This window comes from Lampetra planeri, chromosome 27, assembly GCF_965212315.1.
Source record: "Lampetra planeri chromosome 27, kcLamPlan1.2.h2, whole genome shotgun sequence".
NCBI lineage: Eukaryota > Metazoa > Chordata > Hyperoartia > Petromyzontiformes > Petromyzontidae > Lampetra > Lampetra planeri.
The window spans coordinates 2,762,461-2,785,728 of record NC_136133.1 but is presented as its reverse complement, the minus strand read 5'-3'; the positions used below and the strand labels follow the sequence as shown (position 1 = coordinate 2,785,728).

General features: G+C 47.6%; 1 protein-coding gene across 3 annotated transcripts in view; it reads right to left on the bottom strand.

Annotated features, from left to right (window-relative positions):
- Positions 1-5,619: 5,619 nt before the first annotated feature.
- Positions 5,620-23,268, bottom strand: part of BACC1 (BPTF associated chromatin complex component 1) — a 29,768-nt gene continuing 12,119 nt past the window's right edge. The window contains exons 3-6 of one of the 3 annotated variants that reach the window (XM_078607215.1): positions 15,384-15,485; positions 11,785-11,996; positions 7,248-7,352; positions 6,098-6,286 (exon numbers count right to left, since the gene is read on the bottom strand). In XM_078607215.1, the coding sequence (XP_078463341.1) occupies positions 6,225-6,286; positions 7,248-7,352; positions 11,785-11,996; positions 15,384-15,485 (481 nt within the window). In that variant the 3' untranslated portion in view covers positions 6,098-6,224. Of the gene's footprint in view, positions 6,287-7,247; positions 7,353-11,098; positions 11,241-11,784; positions 11,997-15,383; positions 15,486-23,268 lie in introns of those variants that run through there. The other 2 variants (XM_078607217.1, XM_078607216.1) reach the window with 2 other exon arrangements.

Sequence of the window (23,268 nt, the reverse complement as noted above, 5' to 3'; positions counted from 1 at the left end):
GTGGAGGGGAGTAGAGTGAGATGAGAGGGAGAGGTAGGAGAGTGCGTGGAGGGGAGTAGAGTGAGATGAGAGGGAGAGGTAGGAGAGTGCGTGGAGGGGAGTAGAGTGAGATGAGAGGGAGAGGTAGGAGAGTGCGTGGAGGGGAGTAGAGTGAGATGAGAGGGGAGAGGTAGGAGAGTGCGTGGAGGGGAGTAGAGTGAGATGAGAGGGAGAGGTAGGAGAGTGCGTGGAGGGGAGTAGAGTGAGATGAGAGGGAGAGGTAGGAGAGTGCGTGGAGGGGAGTAGAGTGAGATGAGAGGGAGAGGTAGGAGAGTGCGTGGAGGGGAGTAGAGTGAGATGAGAGGGAGAGGTAGGAGAGTGCGTGGAGGGGAGTAGAGTGAGATGAGAGGGAGAGGTAGGAGAGTGCGTGGAGGGGAGTAGAGTGAGATGAGAGGGAGAGGTAGGAGAGTGCGTGGAGGGGAGTAGAGTGAGATGAGAGTGGAGAGGTATGAGAGTGCGTGGAGGGGAGTAGAGTGAGATGAGTGGGGGGAGGTAGGAGAGTGCGTGGAGGGGAGTAGAGTGAGATGAGAGTGGAGAGGTAGGAGAGTGCGTGGAGGGGAGTAGAGTGAGATGAGAGGGAGAGGTAGGAGAGTGCGTGGAGGGGAGTAGAGTGAGATGAGAGGGAGAGGTAGGAGAGTGCGTGGAGGGGAGTAGAGTGAGATGAGAGGGAGAGGTAGGAGAGTGCGTGGAGGGGAGTAGAGTGAGATGAGAGGGAGAGGTAGGAGAGTGCGTGGAGGGGAGTAGAGTGAGATGAGAGGGAGAGGTAGGAGAGTGCGTGGAGGGGAGTAGAGTGAGATGAGAGTGGAGAGGTAGGAGAGTGCGTGGAGGGGAGTAGAGTGAGATGAGAGGTAGGAGAGTGCGTGGAGGGGAGTAGAGTGAGATGAGAGTGGAGAGGTAGGAGAGTGCGTGGAGGGGAGTAGAGTGAGATGAGAGTGGAGAGGTAGGAGAGTGCGTGGAGGGGAGTAGAGTGAGATGAGAGGTAGGAGAGTGCGTGGAGGGGAGTAGAGTGAGATGAGAGGTAGGAGAGTGCGTGGAGGGGAGTAGAGTGAGATGAGAGTGGAGAGGTAGGAGAGTGCGTGGAGGGGAGTAGAGTGAGATGAGAGGGAGAGGTAGGAGAGTGCGTGGAGGGGAGTAGAGTGAGATGAGAGAGAGATAAAGAGTGCTACATAACGATGAAGACACAAACAGCAGCATTAATTAAACGTTGACACTTGCGAACTTACGCGTGCGTGTGTTTGTGCCGAGGAAGGAGCCTCCGATTGCGCAATCCCGGCATCAACAGCGGATCACGAGGAGACAGAATGTGCGCGAGTTTCGTCCTCTTCTCAGAACCAGCGGCCACTCCTCCTCCTCCTCCACACAGATGCCAAGCACAACAACATTCCTGACGCCACCGAAACCATTCCGGTACCGCGGTCAGCCATCGGCAGCCACGTGCAAATCCACTGCTGGTTGAAGGCCTCTCAAAAGCCACCCACACCACCACCACAACCACCACCCTCGCGGTTCCACGCTGCGTGCCTCCCCCAATGAGCGAAGCCCGTCTGTCTGTCCGCGCAACTTTATTGGACTCAAATCATCGGCGACGAAATCACTCGGAACGCACCCGGACTTCGCTAGGATCTCGGAAGCCAAGCAGGCTTCGAGCCTGGATAGTGCTTGCGATGGGTGACCGCCATGCACGACAGGCCGACACAGGGCAGCTGGGACCCTCCGTCCTGGTCAACAGAGCGGGGTGCACAGCAAATCCGTTGTGCGGTACTTCTACGCGCCCACGTCTATGCTCATTGTTTTTGACCAAACAGCATCGGAGACCCGCGGTTAAAGAATGGCCCAACAACCGTTGCGTACGTGGATTAACAAAGCGGCTGTGAATGTATCATTGTGAAATGTGAGCGGGTACTTCCAAAAGCCACTCCAACTGGATCAAGATAAATGTATGTCTCGTCTTTGAGCAAGTACATTCAAGTGGAAGTGAAGTGACCACGACACGGAATTAATCTTCACGTTGCAGAAGCCACCGAATTGGGACGCTTACTCTTTAGAAAATCAACACGAAGGTCACAGCACACGACGCAGTAGTGGCCGCTCTGCATTTCAACGATTTAGTTTAGTCCTGATTTTAAAGCTTTCGTGACTGCAGGAATCCATACTCTTTGGTTCTTTCGGTAAAGTCACGTAGGTAGCAAAATACAACCTTTTCAAACCTTTGAAAACAGTCTGCATCAGCAGCAGGCCATGCTTTCCCACCTGATGACGGACACTGTGTTGCGCCTGAAACGTCGTGATTTATTTTATTTTATACCTACGTGACTTTACTGATTTAGTTTAGGGAAAGGAGAAAAAAACGATTCAACTTATATGGAACGAATATTGATGTAAATAGTTCTGAGTTGACGAGTCATTAACTCCCTCGCCTGGTATTCAGGCAGTTGTGGGGGGTTCAATGTCGATCCTGACGGCTGCTGTTTTTTTTTATTTTGGATGTTCTCCCCGTGGTCGCGTAGATTTTTCTCCGGCTCCTCCCGGTTTTTCCCTCCACATTTAGAAACATCCGTTTAAGAGTACGTGGCCGCATTAATCTCCACGCGATGATAAGCCACTTCGTCGAGCTATCATTCGTGGCCGGGTTGCTTCTGAAAAATATCTCTATAGCTCAGTGGGCCTTACCTGGTAAAATAAAAGTTTGTGGTTTCATCGTGTACTTTCTTGGAAGGCAGTGCTGTTGACGAATGTGGCGTTTTATTGTAAAATAAAATATATATTTGTGCCCGTGGAACTATTATCTACGCAGCAGCAACAAATGTTTTCTTCTCGAGAACAGGATGTGCCAAGAGGGTTTACGTGCGGTCCGCCCCTCCCGTGACCTCTCAAACATCTACGCGTGAGCCGACTCTCATTGTTTACCCAGGGAAGACTCGCCCGTGGGTCGGTATCCCCCCCACCACCACCACCAACCGTCATTGGCCAATCGTTTCACCAACCCCAAACTGACCCAGTGTGGTGAAGTATGGTCGAACAAGACCGACGCGGTACGATGGGGCCTGCCTTCATCCAGCAGTGGATTGTGAATTAAAACTTTTTTTAAATAACTTTTTTTTTAATTACAGAGCATACGCAGGAACATTTCAACACGTTGATTTTGTAACGACTGAATCTGGGTCGCAGTTCAGACAGACTGAAAGTCTGCTTTGTGTTATGCGATCCATGTTACACTATTCAGCTCGACTGTCCAAAATTCAACTCTAAATAGCCAAAACGAGCCGTACTAAGGCATCCCATTGAGTCTCGAACTATTAAATAAGATTTACGCATCTGTGAAAGCCAGTCTCAAGGCTCTTGTTTAGGAGGGCTCTGTTAGATTGGGTAGTTTGGCCAAATCCTTTAATTGGCTATGCGGTTAACTCGAACCCGTACCTGGAGCACAATCGGTTTGCCACCCTGGTTATATGAACGGCGGTTGTTCATGCAAGCACTATTCAGGCTCAACTCAGCTTTGCTTCCAAAAACTGGCGCAAGGTCCAGATGATTTGGTCCTATAGCCTCGTAACGCACTACTGTATTTAACACATTACTCAGAGGCCCACAAGAACAGACACACAAGTCTCCACTGTTCAAAAAAAGTGAAGATATTCACGTTTAATCGTTGGTATAAATACAAGAGAATTAAAACGCACTGGTTAGACACGTACAATGTTTTCCGATCACGTCGAGACCGACTGGGCCGTCATCGACCATAGACAACATAACGAGAAGGGGCATTAACGGAGTTTAAGTTTATCATAACCTTGTTATCGAAGTCCGTTCCATCGCATTGCGGTGCAGTGTGCACACACAACAATGCTACGCCGGGTGTCCCAACCTCCAAGTCCTCGTGGGCAACCACAGCAAGCCCTTCCAAGTTGACCTCCTTTCAAAAAAACGATTTACGTTCGTTGCAGGCCACACACGTCGTGGCGACTGTGAAAACAGGTCTCGCGTGATGCGGCGAGCACCGATTCAAATTAAGGTTAAGGATTTGCATTTAATCGTCACAAAAGCAGGGAAGCATGGCGTTGATGAACACTTTACATTAAATACAAAGCGCAGAGGTCGGAAAGGGACAAGATGGCCGAGTTGAAAAACAGAAAAGTTAGAGAGAAAGTAATCGTGCATACGCTGGATTATGTAACACTTACACAATACCCGGTGTCTTCCGAAGACTTTAATAAGCACTCGGGAAGCTTATAGGAGAAGCTTGTCAGTGAAAATACATTTTCAAAATCTGATTTTTTTTTCCTCTACTTTGATGAATTGGCCTTGTGTTTCAATATAGGACGAGTCCATAATTGCAACAGAACTTCAGACTAAAGTTGCACCCATGTCGAATAATCGTTACGAGAGGTTTCGAGGCCTCCGTACTCCGCGTCATGGATGTAACAACCTTAGACGGAGAGCGGTAATTGTATTCTCTAGATTATCGGCCACTTCAGAAAGTAAGATGAACCCCCACCCCCCCCACGCCACCTTTTGGGGTCATTGTGAACACATTTTTCCCCCCCCAAATAAATGACATCCAAAGAAAACCAGGAGAAAAGGATGTAAATTACTAATTACAGACGTGGATGCTGTGGGGAAAAAACAAGTGTCATAATATGGAGAATCCGGGTACTACGGCGAATTTCCAGAAAATGATTGTGAACTCGCCGCTTTAAAATTGGGAGCGATGTCATCGGGAAGGTTATTTTGAACTCGAACAAGACACATTCAAGCGTAGAATGCATTCTACAGATAAAACACACCCCTACTTTCTATTTAAATAATCTGGACTGTATGGTAGTAAAACGAGCAATTAATACGGGACAGCATTGGAAGAGGAAACAATCACAAACTCATGCACAAACGCAGAGATCTTGTGTCAGCTGTGCGAGTTTCAGGTGACGCAGAGCGATCTTAATTTTAAATCGGTGCTTTCTGTCACGTGGGGACAATTAGCAATCATCAGGCAAGTGTGGTGTGTGAAAACGACTCTATTTGTATTTTTAGCGAAAATTTTAAAACTCGGAAACGCATTGCGCGGGAAGCCGTGACTAACAGAGCCCCCGGGGGATCGCCGCTGCAACTCGCTGTGGGAAAGGCGCACACGTCGGCGCCACGACCACAGCCTGCAACAAACAGCAGCTCCGTGGAACAGTCGGCGTGACGTGTCGCAGATTCAAACGCCGTCAAAATCCACGCGCAAACCTCTGGATGCCGAGCGTGGAGAGTGAAGTCATCGCCGGAATTTTAAAACGGTTGCAACACCGTGCCAATAACAAAAAAAGGCTTTTCTTCCTCAATTTTGTCCACAATTACATTGCTTACAACAGTGCCACGAGTTTCGAGTCACGAGCAGAAGACATTTCCATCGGATACACCTCGCGGCGGAAACAACCCTCGCGTTTTTTTCGCCAGCGAAACACCACTGGGTGGATGGGCATCGCAGCGCTACTTGTTAAGTCAACGTCCACATCTTTTTTGTCGACTGCGCACCCAAGAGCATCGGCGGGGCCGTGCCGAGCCAGTCCAGCCTTGGCTCAGGGTGACACGACTGTTGGTTTCTTTTTCCCCCCCACTGCAGATCCCGAGCCATGCCACCGACGTCACGCGCCATGTGACACAACGAGCAACACTGTGCAGGCCGGCTCAGCTTGGACCTCAAAGCCAGATTCGGATGTTTTTCGGGAGGCCTGCGTCTTGAAGGTTTAGTTTTGACTCGTAACTGGCAAAGAACCGGCGGAGATCCACCCATACTGCAAGGGTCCCCCCCCCCCCCCGCATTCGAGTGGCTCAGATGTGTCAGCGAAAAATGAGTATTTGATAAACATCTTATTTACACTTAGGTAGCACATCTCGTTATATTCCGCCCCCCCCACCCCGCCGCAAAGGATATTTGTCGCATGGCAATCAAACCACACTTTTCGTTTAGTTCTTACAGAGCTCAGTTAAGCCCAATTAAATGATAAAGCCAATACTTAACGGACCGTTTGGTCATCGTTGACCAGGCTTAAACCGTAAAACTCTCTACGCTGTGAGAACTCGGTTTAAAGATGGGTTTTTTGTTTTCTTACAGATAAAAAAAAATGCTGATAAGACAACTCGCAATGACATTTTGTTTTTGCGTGTGGTTTGTGTTTTTGTTTTTTTTTACAAACGAAGGGGAGAGGCTATCGAGGCAGGATCCCTCCTGGATTGATGATGAGCTGGTTCGGGTCCAGGGACAAGTTATCTGTGGAAACAATAACAACAACAACAACGACGATTAACACGTCGGCTTTTGCGATCAATATCATCCGAGTAAAGATTGTAAATGTTCTGGATCTGTTCTCCAACATCACCGGTGGTGCTGTACTAGTGAAGAATTAGCCACGTTCTGTTTACGTGACAAACCTTACTAGTTGGCTGTGTCGGGCGGTGGCGGGTTTAACGATGCATTTATATATTTCTGCGATCTAACCCCAATTAAGACTGACATTCGAGCGCATGGTGGATCGGGTAAAGAATTTTGATTTGACTAGACAGCGGTGGGGTGTAACGAGAAGTGGTCCTCGAGTTAGTGACCCCGCGCTTTCTGTTCTCAGAATCCATAAATTACCGATCGCTGGAGGTTTTACGGCGTGGCTGTGACAAATCCTTCCCTTCGAGTGACATCACCGCTACGCGGTCCGGCTCACAACCAAGACGGCGGCAAACAGAACAATACGCCACAACGCGGATTTACACGGCGTCTACACGCAAACTGCAGTTATCGTGCTGCCCGCCACATGCCCCACCCCTCCCGCCATCATGGACGGACGGACGAAGAAACGGACGACATTCAGCGGACGGACAGAGCTAAGGGCATAAACCATTACACTATGAGATCTCCTTTACCAGTGGCAAAATATAGTAATAGGTTTTTACCTTTTGAACTGGTACAAAATCTGACACCTTTATACAAGGCATCATGTTTGCAATAACCTCAACACAAGAAGTCAAAATGCAAACAAAAAGAAACAACTCTGATGATGATAATGATATGCACTGTCCTTGAAGTTGATTGGTCCACACCCGAGACAGCTTTCTTTAGAGCCTAGTCTCCATTGGTGTTGGACCAGATGACGCCAAAAGGCGTACAACTGGCATAAACCATTGTCAAGCGTTTAAAAACTAAATCGGCCAAAGGAATGTAAGTGCGGCGGCGTCGTCACCTTGCTCAAAGTCGAGCTTCTTGACGGGCGAAGAGTCGCCCAGGCCTTCGATGTCCACGAGCTCCGCCCCCGCGTCCGTGTCGTTCAGGGCGCTCAGCGTCACGTCTGTCGGAGGGACACGATCAGCACTCGCACGGACATCGCAACACCACGTGACGTAATGTGTGTCACGTCGCAACACCACCACCACCACCAGCACCACGTGGCCTTAGTAACACGCACACGACGTCACAGCTGAAGAACCCGGCTCTGCACAGTGCGGTAATGCTTCTTCAAGTGCGGCCTCTTGATTTAAAACAGGTGCTGCTGCTGCTGCGTTTGAATAGCGACGTTGAATCGGCGCTCGGGTACGGGGCTCACACGGCCAGTGCCGCACTCGGCAAAACATTTGAGAGGGGGCCCGTGTTGAAACGCAGTCACTCGCGCTGGGATGGCTGCCCGAGCAAAGCTGGTCACCTCTCGCACGCGGATGAGCTCGCTTATCTTAGATCATCTTCTTGGTTCTTTCGGTAAAGTCACGTAGAAGGGAAATAATAAAATAATAAAAATAAAACATAATAAAATAATTCTCACGACGTTTCGGCCACAACGCAAGCAGCCTTCTACGGGACTTTACCGAAAGAACCAAGAAGATGAATCCCTGCAGTCACAAAAGCTTTAAATCGAAATTTATCTTGGATCACTTTCCTTTCTGGTGCCAAAGCACCACCGACAGCGCTTCCCTTCGAGCGCCGGCCATCGCGAGCGCGCTATGTTTGTGACAGACCTCGCGCTGTCGTGAGGCCACGCACTGCTGCTGGCTCATCTCTAGAAGCTATTTGTTAGAATGTATGGGGGTGGGGGGTGGAGGTCATGGCACCGACATAACGCTCTGCCCTGCGTACCCAAGGCGTTGTTGTGAGATCCGACGCATTCTCTTCCGAAGATTAACGGTCGCCGCGGCTGGCACAGCGCCGCTCACGAGTTACGCAACTGCGCAGTTCCCCGATGTGTTTTCGTGGCGGTCAGCACGACAGATCGACAGCTTCTGAAATTGCTGTCCATCTAGCAGTAAAAATGGGTAACACCCACACAATAAGTCATTCGGCAGGTTGCGTGTCGTGGTGGTAGTGCGTGGATACTCCCGCCTCTTTCACGACATCTAGCCAGCGTGGAAGAGTAGGCCAAAGTACCCAATCAGGGCCCGCTCGAGCATTCCCGCGAGCAATGGCTTGGAGGAAGGAATTTCAGGGCCGCACATTTGCCTTTAGATTGTTAAATAGAATATAGCTTCCGGACTGATCGTCACAGAAGATGTATGGATTGTTATTGTACATGGGGGGTTATGTATGACGCAGTTTATGACGCAAGTTGTTTTTATTTAACACGTTGCTCATGTTCAACAATAGTGCATGGCCAAAAACAACAAACCGCACTCGCCTGCCAATTATCGCTTCTCCCTGCGCACGATTTGCATTGTGCCCACGGCCACATTCGTTCATTTGCATTCAACGGCAGAAAAAAAAAGAATCCCACAGTAGTGGTGACGATGATGCAACGTTGCTGAGGCTTGCGACTCGGGGTCCAGTCATCGTTGCACGGCTCGATAACAACACGGAACCGTCAGTGCCTAGGCGGTCACCTGTTGCCCCTCACTTCCTGCACAATTTAAATGCTTCTGCCGCACGTGGTGCTCAACATTTCAGCCAAGGCGACACCGAGGATTATTCGTTCAACAGCTGCTTTGAGGTCAGAGCAATGAGCGCCTCGCACTGCCTCTGTTAACCCGGCAGCAAAAACGGTGACCCACCGCATGAATAAGAGGGGTACCGTGGTGGCTAGATGTTAACTACCTCGCCTTGTATACAGGATGTCATGGGTTCGATCCCGACCCTGATGCCCGCTGTATATTTGGAGTTTGCGCGTTCTCTCTGTGGTCGCGTGGATTTTTCTCCGGGTCCTCAGTTTTTTCCACACGGTAAGCCACTTTGTTGAACTATCATTTGTGGCCAGGTCGCTTCTGGGAAATTAGCTATATAGCTCAGTGGCCCTTGCCTGGTGAAATAAAAATTGTAAAAAATAAAATAAGAAACGGGTGCACCACCACAGTTAGTCCGTGGGCAGGTCGCGGATGCTGATGATCAAGTGTGGGTACTTCCACCTCTTCAAAGATTGTCAAACCGGCGTGGAAGAGTTGGTCAAAATAATATTTTAGGGGAGAGCTCTTACTGGTAGGAACCTCCTGGTTACACCAGCCCACAGGGGATTATTGTGTCCGTCCGTCGTGCAGGGAGGGGCTGGGTGGGGAGGGGAGGGTGGGGCTGGGTGGGGGGTGGGAGGGGTGGGGCTGGGTGGGGAGGGGCTGGTCACCCTGCGGTGCCCTTATAAAACAACGTTTAACCTACTCACGCCGGCTTGTGCCCGCCCTCACAGTCGGGCATATTTGCGGAATACACCACGCAGCCGTTGACCCTGGCCATTGACCGAGCAACCCAACGTTCCTACCAGCTCCCTCCGCAGGAATGTGTTTATAGCGCTCCCCGACAATGGATGACCTTCCACCAGCAGTGGCTTGAGCAAGGCATTCAAAGCAGGGCTGCACGTTTACCTTCGCCTGCGTGTTTTTAAATCCTAGTTGAGCACCGGAAGTGAATTGCACAACTGTGTGGCATAAATATTTTGGTCGCTTTTTTCTTTTTCTTCGGTGCGTTTGCCTGCCAATTGTAGAGCTCTCTCTCTTTAAGCCCACACAAGCTTTTTTTTAGTTTTGCTTTTCCACTCCTGCCCACCCCCCCCCCCAATTATATTCCGATTGTGCCATCAGTGTCATGTCACAAGACATACATTTGCATTGAGCTCTGCAACTAGCAGCGCATCCTGTGCCAAGTAAAACAAAATGTTGAAGGCTCAGAGCGAGAATCTATCCACGTGACAAAGCCCACCCACATGTATTGTGATGTGATGGGATTTTTATTGCAGCTATTGGAGGATCATCAACTTACTACATTGGTCATTTACGTGCACATTTACGGCAGTTATGTGAATCCACTGCAGATCTTTGGCGTTATTTGACCATACTTCACCAAGCTCGTCAAGGCGGTTTGGCGACGGCCAACACATTCCTGTGGAGGGAGCTGGTAGGAACGTTGGGTTGCTCGGTCAATGGCCAGGGTCAACGGCGGCGTGGTGTATTCCGCAAATATGGCCGACTGTGAGGGCGGGCACAAGCTGGCGTGAGTAGGTTAAACGTTGAGTTTTATAAGGGCACCACGGGGTGACCAGCCCCTCCCCACCCAGCCCCAACCCTCTCCACCCAGCCCCTCCCCACCCAGCCCCTCCCAGCACGACGGACGGACACAATAATCCGCTGTGGGCTGGTGTAACCAGGAGGTTCCTACCAGTATAAGCAGAGACGTGTATAGGCAGACAAGTACAGCAATGAATTCTGCACTGCCGCCTGCCGCTCGCGGCCAAGAACACCTGTTGCGAGCGTGGTCACCCACTGAGGACACAATCTAGACTCAACACTGCTTTAGCTTCCAAGTTCCGACAAGGTGGGGTGCATCTTCTTGGTTCTTTCGGTAAAGTCACGTAGAATGGAAATAATAAAATAATAAAAATAAAACGTGATAAATGTTTTATGTTTTATTTTTATTATTTTACGTAATAATTATTTTATAATGTTTCATTTTTATTATTTCCATTCTACGTGACTTTACCGAAAGAACCAAGAAGATGAATCCCTGCAGTCACGAAAGCTTTAAATCGAAATTTAAAGGTGGGGTGCATTTCTGCCAGATTTGGTTATTGGCTCACGACGACGATGCTAATAATAATCGAAACACTAAAACAAAAACCAATCGCTAATAAACTTCGGTCATTAGCGTGGTTTATTTTTGAAGTTTCCAGCGCGAGCACGAGGATATGGGGCCGGGCGAAGCTTCTCTTGGGCCGGAGGGCGCGGGACCGGTTTTGCCGTGGAACGATTCTGCCGCAGGAGCTTAGCAGCCCCGACTCGCACAGGAAGATTTCAAGGAAACTTTATTACAAAAACACCAGCAACAGCAGCAGTGACCACCTCCCCCCCTCACCCACCCACAGCTAGATTCACACGAGGAATAATTTACAGTTCGCACGCCGCCCATCGGGACAGTCCAGTTCACCCCACCTTATTGCGAAGCAATGACTGACGCCAAAGCAATGTTATTAAATACCACGGGCAGTACAGCAGAGGCTGGACCACAAGCACACCCCTATCATTGTTAATGAGTTGCTCGCTCAATATTAATAGCGACGCGTGTTGCATGCGTTGTGGTGTGTTGCCAGGTGGCCGACTCGCAGGGATTGGTGGCTTGGAAAGTCACACACCACATGTGCTAATCATTTGAGGCCGAGTGGACCTAAGGGAGACCCAGATAATCGGCACTGGTGTCGACCGCGAGCCGGGTTCATAGCGCAGCACGCAAACTGCCCACGCCACCAGAATCACCCCCCCCCACCCCAGCATCCTGGCCCCACACTGCCACCCTTCGCCCCCCACACCGCAACAACTGCTCACCAGATGAGGTTTTCTGTTTCTTGATTCCCGCGGCCTCGGCGAGCCGGTGTGCGGCGCTGAGTGCGCTGGAGCCTGTGGCGCTCCCCGCGGCTGACGCCACAGAGCCGGTGCCCCCGGCCGCCTTCTTGGGCGACTTCTTGGGCGACTCGGCGGGAAGGGGCAACCCTGTCTCCTCGTATGACTTGCGCTTGAGCGTTGACTTAATCTGGGCCCTGTCGCAGGGGGGGGGGGGGTCGCGGGGGGGGGGGGGGGGTCACAGAGGGGTTGAGAATCGTCGTCAGAAGGCCCTGGGGCTAAATGGGACTTAAACAAAGAGGACGTGAAATGTTGTTTTGTTTTATCTTCACCCTCTGCCCCCGTCAATTAATTCCGATTTTGCTCTCGGTGTTATGTGATGATGAATCCATTTGGATCTCTCGCAGAGGAGTGCATTCCTTCGTGTTAAGAGAGCGGCTCGCCAAAGCAGAGATCGCAGAACTCCTTTTGAGATCCCTGGCAAGTGACCTCGAGTCCACACAGTCAGGGGGGGAAGCACTTACCCACCCACCCTGCCACGTGTGAGCAATGTTTGAAGGGACCATCAACTCACTTGACTTGAGAACTAAGATCAATCGCAGGCCTGAATTTGAACCAAGGACCTCAAAGAATGCCAGTTCAGCGCTATAACCTCCGAGCTAACCAGCCAGCTCAGAAAAAGGCATCATTTTCTAGAGGACAGAAATAAGTCGGTTAATTTGAGGACCTGTAACGCTCCACGGGAGCATTCACAAAAAAACTTAAAATAACAAAATTCGGTGCGAAGAGAGACATGCATACTTGGAATTACACCAAGGCAAAGGAAGAGGAACAAGCGCATCACAGTGCATAGGCGAGTTGGAGATATATTGACTGGGCTTGGAGGCGGGACGTGCCGGGAGACGCGACGGTGGCCGACGGTTGAGACCAACAATGAAGGAGGGAACGTGCCCGAGAGGAAGTCCACCGCGGAGATAGGGCAAAGAATAGGTCAGCTCGTGAAAGGAGGCGGGGGATGGACCAATGCATGGGAAACCGCGAGGCTTCGTGGCTGATAATTAATTATAATAAATGCCCCACATGCAAACACCTCCGACCGACACGTCGTGGCGAGGAATCCATCCAGCGGTGAACTCACATTGGCAAGTGCCTTGGGTTTGGAAAGCTTAAAGACACATGCTTGGACCTAAATGTACATTCGGCTGCCACGGCCATGAGCGTGGACTTCAAACGGCAACCTTCGAAAGCACAAACAGCCACGCCCGTGACATTTTGACCACAGCGTTGCCCCGACTTGCGTATATTTCCCAGCGTTACGATACATTCCCCGGGCAATGTTCGTCTCCGCGTTAACACAGCCCGACTTAACACCGACATAACCCCTATTTGCTCCATATTGTCGTATACGTTGAGCATTTTGGAAAATGTTTCATGGACTGCATGCACACACACGCCAAGATATACGCAATGCATTTCTTATATTTGATCACCTCAATCCTGACATGAGATGAAGCATTCAATTAAATCCCTCGCACAGAAGCGCAACCATCTATATTAGGGAATGGCCCACGGAATCGGATATCAGCGCTATCCTGAGATGTCTTTAAGTTCCCCTGAGTAAGCACACAGTAGAAAGCAGAACTTTCCCACCCGCTCTGCCACTTCGAGGAGCATTAGTCGCATCACTAAAAAGTGTTTATAAACAATCATCGCATATGCACACATTCACAAAGATCATCAGCACAATGTATGTATGTCTTTCGTATCGTACGTAGCCAACCTCAGTCACAAATATTGAAAACGTCGACATTATGAATTCGCAATCCCATCTCGTAGACAGCATGGTGGAAAACGGCAGTGGGCAACCGCTAACGCCAAGTATTGCGAGTATCCGCCGTGATAAACATTGTGGGTAACAATGTGTTGTAAAATGTAGAGGTGCAGCGCTGCAATGACTTGCTCACACCACTGCTGATGTATGGGCTTCCACTAAAGAGTGCCCCTCTAAATGGGTATTTTGGCCTACTCTTCCGCGATATCCAAATGGCGTGGAAGTGGTGAGAGAACCCACAGTTTACTCCACTGCACGCGACCTGCCGATCTTAAATCTGTACACAATATGATCGAGTTGTTCACAAAACCAAGTACAAACACACAATTTCACTCGACGTACTGCAAGAAATGGACGAATAACACCGTACATATTAGTACAATTACATAAACATGCACAGGTTTTGCCAATCCACTGGTGAATGCTCAGCAACTGGGCATAGATTCGTGCATATTTTCAGACATGCATATACGATGTCACACAGTTCCCCCAGACTAAAAGCCCATGGAAATATTGACCGAGTATTGAATGTAAACACGTCTACGTAGAATAACTTAAACAAATTGTGGTCAATGTTGTCCACAAAGTATTTATTGTCTTGCGTATGAAAAATAAATGACGCTGTGCCATGAAAATACCAAGGTAACACCCGGCCCGTTTCAGTCTCCAGCATTAAGAGGTCAGCGGAAGTTTTGCATAGAGTATTTTGTTTTTTTTAAAGAAGCCCACTTGATGGGGTCAAGTGGCTCATCAATAGAATCCGTCATGATCTCTCCGCTGCTGGAAGACCTCCGCAAGCAGTCGCCAACTCTTACGGCCTGCCAAAATAGCAAATCCATCGAGCGCCCGAGCTGATTTCACCGCCCCATCTAACTTTGTGGATGGCCTCGCCGGCGCGTTCCTCCCTTTGGCTGCCACTCCCGTCGTTAGTCTCGACCGCCGATCGTCATCCCTTCCACCAAAGTGTAAGTGGGCTTTGGCAGAGCAGATCAAGAGCAGGGACGATGGCCCTGTCAGTGAGAAGAACAACTAAGTGGCTAAGTGGCAGTCAAAGGAGAGAATTAATGCGCCTCCCCCCCCCACCAAGAGGGTGCTCCACTGCAGAGCTGGATCGATGACTTCGCTGCTGGGTGGATTGCTGCTGCATCACAGGACCATGGGAAATGGTAGTACCCTCTAGATTTGAAGCTTTCGTGACTGCAAGGATTCATACTCTTAGGTTCTTTCAGTAAAGTCACGTAGGTAAAATAATAATACAATAACAAATGATTAAATGTTATTCATTAAATAATAATAAATGGGAAAAAAAACAGTTATTTTCATTTATTATTATTTTATTATTATTATTTTTCCTACGTGACTTTATCGAAAGACCCTAAGAGTATGGTAGTACCCTCCCCTAACAAGTGGACTTAAGTGTGAAATTATATTCCGGATGAATAGAAATGTATCAAAATGAATTTCTTCAGATCGGCTTTTTGTGCTTAGTTTACTGTCCCTCCCCCACACCTCCGATGCGCAAGGTTGGCTACATATGGTGCGCGAAAGAAGTTCAACATACATACAAAACTGAATGTGCCAGATAAACGTGGATTCAAGGTTCGCTTGCGCGTTCTTTGTTCAGCGTGAGGATCCAATCAACAGCCCCGCAGGAACTCCCCGTGCAGACGCCGACGGACTCAAAGCTGACTCTTCCTCTCTCGAACGCTGTAAACGCCACGCCCCCCCACCCCACCCCCTCGCTCACACTTACACAGTCCTGTCCTTGATTATTCTGCTGATGTTGTTGAGGTCCTCCCCAAACCTCTTCACGGCAGAGTGCAGCAACCTCATCTCTTCCTCGGTCCACTTGGTGCTGTCGTGCAGACATGTACACGCGCATGCATTACACTCGCTCACGCTTCGCACACCTAACACAACGAGGCGTTACTCAATAGACATCGTTGCCCACATTTATATAGGAACGCGACCAACAGTGATCTTCACACCACCCAGCATCACCTAACCACACTCATCTGGCTCGGTTACCCACAATGCCATTATCGACTACACCACTGAATGAGCTTGGCTACCCACAATGCCATGGGCTACAGACATCAATCTTGATTTGAAGCTTTCGTGACTGCAGGAATCCATACTCTTGGTTCTTTCGGTAAAGTCACGTAGTGAGAAATAAAATAAAACAAATCACGACGTTTCGATCGCAATACATGACGACCGCTTGTGTTGCGATCGAAACGTCGCGATTTGTTTTATCTTGACTCTTTGGTTTTTTCGGTGAAGTCACGTAGGTAAAAAATAAAATTAATGAAAACAACTAAATTAAATCACGACGTTTCGGGCGCAACACAAGCGTCCTTCTTCTTGGTTATTTCGGTAAAGTCACGTAGAAGGGAAATAATAAAATGATAAAACATAATAAAATACAATTCTCACGATGTCTGAATGAACACCACCAAGACGCTGTCTTTCCAACAGACCTGTTCTTCACCTGAGGACGGCTGCTTGCGTTGTGGCCGAAACGTCGTGAGAATTGTATTTTATTATGTTTTATTTTTATTATTTTATTATTTCCCTTCTACGTGACTTTACCGAAAGAACCAAGAAGATGAATCCCTGCAGTCACGAAAGCTTTAAATCGACAAGCATCCTTCTTCAGGTGGCGACAACGTAGCGAAAGCGCAACCGCTGACACACGTAGCGAAAGCACAACCGAAAGCTTCAAATCTAGAATTGTTTTATATTATTTTATTTCTAACTACGAAAGAACCAAGAGGACAGACATCATTTCATTAACTCAGCTACCCACACAATGTCGACGCAACAAGTTGATCAAATTCCCACCCCACGCCTGTCAACCAAGCAGTATAATTGGGTTGACCACAGTTATTCGATTGAAAGGTCACATGTGGTGGGATAAAGTGTGGGTACTCCGATCGCTTACAAAATGTCTGGCTGGCATAGAGAAGGTAAAAGTACAGGTAGTCCTCCTACTTACGATGGAGATGCGTTACGACGACCCCATCGTAAGTCGAAAATATCGTAAGTCGAAGATGGCCTAGCCTACCCAGGAATCTTAAAGAATGGTGATAATTTAGCAAAACAGAGCAATTTACAGTACCGTACTGTATAAACTATATACTGTATGTATTTATTAATTACAATACTGTATTGCACAGTAAAATGTCAAGTAAAAAAAACCAAGGTAAATTCTTAGCCTACCTATATGAACTGCAATTGAATAGAAAGTTTTTTTCAGGAAACAATCCTATCTGCTATAAAAACTTTTAACATGAATTTTGTCGTATCGCTATCGCCATCGTAAGATCGAAATATCGTAAGTCGGACCATCGTAACTCGGGGAACTACCTGTTCTATCGAGAAGGCCCCTAAATTAGCACTCCCTCTAGTGGAGGCCCTTCTGCCAGCTGTAACACGAGGGAATAATTTCATAGCTGCACCTGTACCTTATTCCTTTACCCACAATGCCATTCACAACACACAACTCTCAAATAAGTCCAACTTGCCCACACCAATCCCCCAGGTACTGCCACACCAGCACTTAAAAAATAAATTATCTCGACGAAGCCGTTTGGCCAAAAGTTCACGGCGGATAAAATTAAACTCACAGGTGACTCATCCCGCCTGCTCGATATAAAGCGGTCACAAGATTTTCAGCGATCACAACCCAAGGGTCTCCCGCATGTGATGATGATTCATCACGCCTCTGCGTCAGTAAAGTAAATTTTCTCTGCATTAAATGTTTACCGCGACACGAAGATAAGTTCACTCTGCCGATTAACGCACGCACGCACTCTGCACAGTGTGCCCACTGATGTCATTAATGCCAGGGGCAAATTTCATATTTCGTTTGGTGGGGACCAGTCCCTTCAAAAGACGTCCACTGTTGACCTCCCACAAGGGTGTACGAATGTGATTGTCTTGAACGTAACACCCTGAGGCCATTATTTCCCTTACGTCATCATCCACGATCTATATACCGCCGAATGAAGGCTCCCTTCAAGCCGTTACCAACTGTCATGGACCTGCGATGCCACAAACCCAACTCCAGCTCCCACGCACGAGGGCAGAAGATATCCTTCCTCCATCTCCACGGCCTCATCATGTACCACCCCCGCCCCGACCGCCAATCCATCACAACTTGTGTACATTGGCAATCATCCTTTCTGGTGAGGTATTCTTTCTGCCTTATATTTATTATGATTAGGGCACTGCACTTTCAACACCACCTCCAGGTCTGCAAGCATAGGGAATGCTTTAATCTAGCAGTGGATTGACAAAGGACTGTGCTTTTATGTTATCTATGATAACTGTGTACGAGATAAAGTAAAAAAATATCTCCAAATTCAACGATTGTCAAGAGACGTTGGAAAACATCCAGCACGCACGCATTGCAACAGAGCTTGTGAAAATAAATTATTCACGTTATTAGCAAATTATATGCAAACGATATGCTCATGTTGCATCGAGTTGAAATAAGCAAACAAAGCCATACAAACGAGACAGCAAAAAAACAATACAAACGAGAGGGTAAAAACGAGAGAAAAAATTGATCGACTCTCAAATTGGATCGCGAGCCCAGCTGGTGACAAGCCATACAATTAATATAACTGTTCGGCACATGGAGAGCGGATGTGCGAATCATCACACATACTTAATTGAAATGAATTGACGTTGGTGAGTAAGGTGTATTACAAACGCACTATCCGAATGGCTCCAAATCTCAACGATCAACACATTCCCCACCGTTTAAGGCTGCAACAATAATTTTGACGCCGTGTCCAGCCACTGCTGGATGAAGTTCTCCCCACATCTTGCCAGTCCGGTGGTTGTTTGACCGCATTTCACCACGCGAGTCAGTGCGGGATGGTAAAGCAGAGGGCCCCACCCCTAGTACTGCTTCAGATATCACCCGCCACGGCTGCTGTGATCAATGATCCGATGAACTCATGTCGGTCGGGTTCAATGCATGACAAGCTTGGCACAGTTATGGCATTGTTTAAACGCTGCCTCCGGCGACAAGATGAAGTCAATTGAAATATTTTGGCTGCCCTCACTTTCAGCTCTGAACTATGGACAATGGCCATTGCCTAAAGCAGGGTTCTTCAACTCTATATTTTGCAGGGTCACATAATAAAACCTAGTGTCTTGCCAGTGGGCCATGTGATGTGTCATGTCAGACGACGCCTTCAATTCAAAGTGTCACACTTACAGACGTTATGACGTGCCCTGGTGGCGAGATATTAACTACTTCGCTTGGTATCCAGATGGTCATAGGTTCGATCCTAACCTTGATGTCTGTAAATTTTGAGTTTGCATGTTTTCCCCAAGGTCATGTGGATTTTTTTCCATCTACATTTAAAAGCATGCATTTAGGAGTATTTGCCTGTTAGAAATTTCCACATAAGCGACTTCGTTGAGCTATCATTTCTGGCCAGGTTACTTATGAAAAGGAGATACATATCTTATCTGGTATAATAATTTTTTTTTTAATTACGTTGAAGTCTACACATACGACCACTATGCACACCTTGCCATCAGGTCTCAGTTTCCCAATTTTTTTTATCACTAATTTCTATCTCAAGTTTATCTCAAGTTTATCTCAAGTTCATCTCACCGTCTGTGTCTATATATATATTTCTCTCATCTCTAGCTCTTATTTCACGCGTTTATCTCGGTTTAATTTCACTAATCTGATTCTCATATCCTGGACAAGCCACTCCAAAAACCTTTGCTGGCTGCCAGTTTACAAACCCTCACCTTAAAACATTAACTCACTACAGCATGCATATTCAGTCATGCCGAAAAACAGTCAGTGTTCTGCTAAAAAAAAAGCATTGCGGTGATGCTAAGCTCCTTGTTACTGCCCAGAGCAAGCGGAAGAAATTCCACATTGCCATGATGGGACCAGTCTATCCATATTACAACCACTGTTGCCTTGCCCACAAAGTGGTATTTATGTTATCGAACCTGGAGGGATGATGGTGCGAGTCAACCCCCAATCAGGATTTCAACCTTCCGATTGCGAGCTGCTGGCTCTATCGCATCTTCTTTTTGGATTTGGATCAGCTCCAGTGTGAAGCCAAATCTAGTCTGGATTTCATGATAAGCAGTGTGTCGTAAGGGGTGGCTGGTGTGTTGGTTATGGTTTTATTTTCACCGTGTTATACGGGTTCACGAGCCGACAGGCGTGGTGGCGATGTCTCATCCCCTTCACATGCTTGCTAATCCGATCACAGCGTACGGTGGGATAGTGTGCGTGCAGTGATATCGCGCCTCCCGTGCGCACACACACACACCAGACTCCCACACTCGCCAAGCCACGCGTTCAAATACAGTGCGTCACACAAACAGAGTCATCCTCGGCGCAAAAACGCGTGGGGAGGTGCACGGTTGGAAGTGGTTTACCGGTATTGTACAGGTTATCTGACACTCCGGAAAGTAACGAGCACCATTAATTTTGGGATAATTTTCTAAAAATACAAATCTTTCACAAAAATACTATGTTACGGGAAAGTGGGTAAAGTTACGGGAAACAGAGGAAATTCCGGGGGAGGGTGGGGGTGCATTTTGTAATACAGCAAAGACTGGAGTGGCTGAGGTAGCAATAAAGTTGTTGACTATACCGTGCATTGATAAAGTTCGTAAAGTCTTGTCACACATGTAATGGTGTAAGTGGCAGAAGCACCAATAAAGAGAACACACTGGGTTATACAAAGCAACACAAACTTTTACAGAATATCCAAAACAACAAAGAAATTCTCGATTATCCGTACGCGAATTATCTGTTGCAGATGAAGCACACTGGCGAAACAATAATTAAAGTATGTTTCATCTTCTTGGTTCTTTCGGTAAAGTCACAGGCTTGGAGCGACTGGAGTGTGTCATTCAGACTCTGTCTACTCGACAGACCTGCTCTTCACCTGAAGATGGCTGCTTGCGTTGTGGCCGAAACGTCGTGAGAATTATTTTATTATGTTTTATTTTTATTATTTTATTATTTCCATTCTACGTGACTTTACCGAAAGAACCAAGAAGATGAATCCCTGCAGTCACGAAAGCTTTAAATCGAAATTTAAAGTATGTTTATGCATGCTAATTTGATCATTAACACAAACATAATTTATTTGCGACTTCTCACTCGTTGAGGCTCAGTGACCCAGTCACCCACGTGACCGCAAAGGTGTCGGAAAGTAAACCGATGAAGTTAAGAAACAAAAAAACACAGACGATGCGTTCGACATCTTCACCTCTTCGTATTTACCCCCAAGTGAGCTTGGGCACGGCACATCGCCAGAAGCGATGATTACCAATGGCTCATGATAACAACCGAGTGCCAGTCAAATGAGGGAAGGTGCCCGAGAGCTTGTTCACCGTGGAGAAAGTGACACAATCAGCCGATGTGCAGGTAGGTGCTGGGTGGATTGTTACTTCGCAGGACCGTGAGAGATGGCGATGAAGTGGGAGGGCCTATCGTCAAGCAGTGAATTAATCACAGCTAATGATGATAATGATGAGCTATTAGCCAAACCGCTATAAGCCAAGTGACATGAAGATATTACGGCATGGGTACGCGCGTGTGTGGACATCAACAGTGGGGAGTGGTAGTGCAGTGGTTAGCTACGAACCCGTCAACCCGGGTTCATTTGCCGCTCACGATCAACACCAGTGACGATTATCTCAACTGGTCCTGGGCCTCCCCTAGGTCGACTCAGCCTCAAATGAGTGCCTGCTGTGGTATGTAAATACTGCCACTAGGGTGTGGTGTTGGCCACCCACCCCCTCCTCGTGTGCCGTGCCGGGCCGTCAAATGTGCACGCTAACAGCACTTTCCCCGACAGTATGTTAAAGGCTATCCGGGGATCTTTGTCCTTTGTACATCAAAACACGCTTCAAAACACGCGTCAAAACACGCGTCAAAACACAGTTGCACAACGTCTTGAGTTACAACGATATTTAGGCAACACATGAAGCAACATCACTTGATATTGCATCGTACACTTCCATATGCACGTGTGTAGGTGTATGGCTCTTTGCTAATCCACTGCCGGATGAGGATCTCTCTGCATGCCATTAAGAAGCCCAGCTTTCCAAAACGAATCCAACCCTGCTCACGTCTTTATCTCTATATTTTTATCCGGGTCTGCCTTTAATATCTGTGCTGATGGGTTTTTTTTTCCAGTTAATCAGAATCAGAAGTTTAATTCCCCGAGTAAAGCCCATTTAGCTAAGAAGCTATTTTTCAAGAGCGACTCAGCCGGCTGACATCTCCACTTGATGTGGCAAACTTTCCGTATCTTCCCTTTGTTTTGTTCATATTTGCAGGCTCTCCTATTAAGTTCTTAGAACATTTCCTAGAGTTAATTTCCTTTAGATGTAACAATGACGAGGCACCAACGGTGGCGAGATGTTAACTACCACGCCTTGCATATGGGGTAGCAAGTTCGATGCCCCCAATTCTGATTCTGACCCCGACGCCTGAATATTTGGAGGTTGCATGTTCTCCCTGTGGTCACGAGGATTTTTCTCCGGGTCCTCTGGTTTTTTCCCTCCACGATTAAAAAGATGCATTTAGAGGATTTTGCCGCTGTCAATTTCCATGTGAGAAGCCGCTTCGTTGAGCAATCATTTGCGGCAAGGTCGCTTATAAAAAACGAGCCATGGTATATACTTGAGTGGGCCTTACCTGGTAAAATAAAACATTTTCATTTAGTTTTAGTTTACCGTCACATCATCGTATCGGAGATGGTTTACGACTTCTCCACGAATAGATATACTACACCTTTGTCCAATCCAGTTCTCAGAAAATATGTTCTAATTTCGCCGTGAATACGTTTTGTGAGAGCGTGTCACATTGTCAAGACTCCCCTATTATTACCTATTGTGGAGCTCTCCACTTCTCATCATGTGGCTGTTACATTTTCCGAACCGGTTCAGTAGTGTCTAAATATAGCTTTTATTTAGGCCTCGGTTTGTGAGGGCTTATAATGACTGCATTAATTTCCACATAGTCGGATGCTTTTTTCATCCTTTTCATAGTCTGCAATGACTAAAAGCTTTCGTGACTGCAGGAATTCATATTCTTTGGGTCTTTCGGTAAAGTCACGTAGATAGGTTAAAATAAAAAATGTATGTTGACAAGATTGTTATCAATCAGAGTAACAGTCTAATTTCTGACAGCCTAAAATCGGTTCTAGCTAAAGAGTTGAATTTCGCAGTCACCCCTAAACAGTTGATGATATCATTGCCCAGGTTGACGTACCCCCTAAGGGTTTTTGGACACATTACTGCAGACGTGGCAAGATTGGAAATCACTGCAATCCTCAAAAGCGCAAAGACACCTATTAGCAACATCAGCAAGGATGAGCGCCTTGAGCTTTCTCAATTAAAAGAGATGACATCGTCATCCTCTCAGCCGACAGGGGCAATGCCACAGTCATCATGGACAAAACAACATACAATAACAAAATTCAGAACCTACTTAAGTAGCTATACAAAAATTAAAAGAGATCCCACCAACAGCCTCGTTACAAAAACCAACAATATCATCACCGATTCGACATCTTTAATTGAACCAACCAAGCGGTTTTCCTTAAAACCCTCTGCTGCTAGACCAC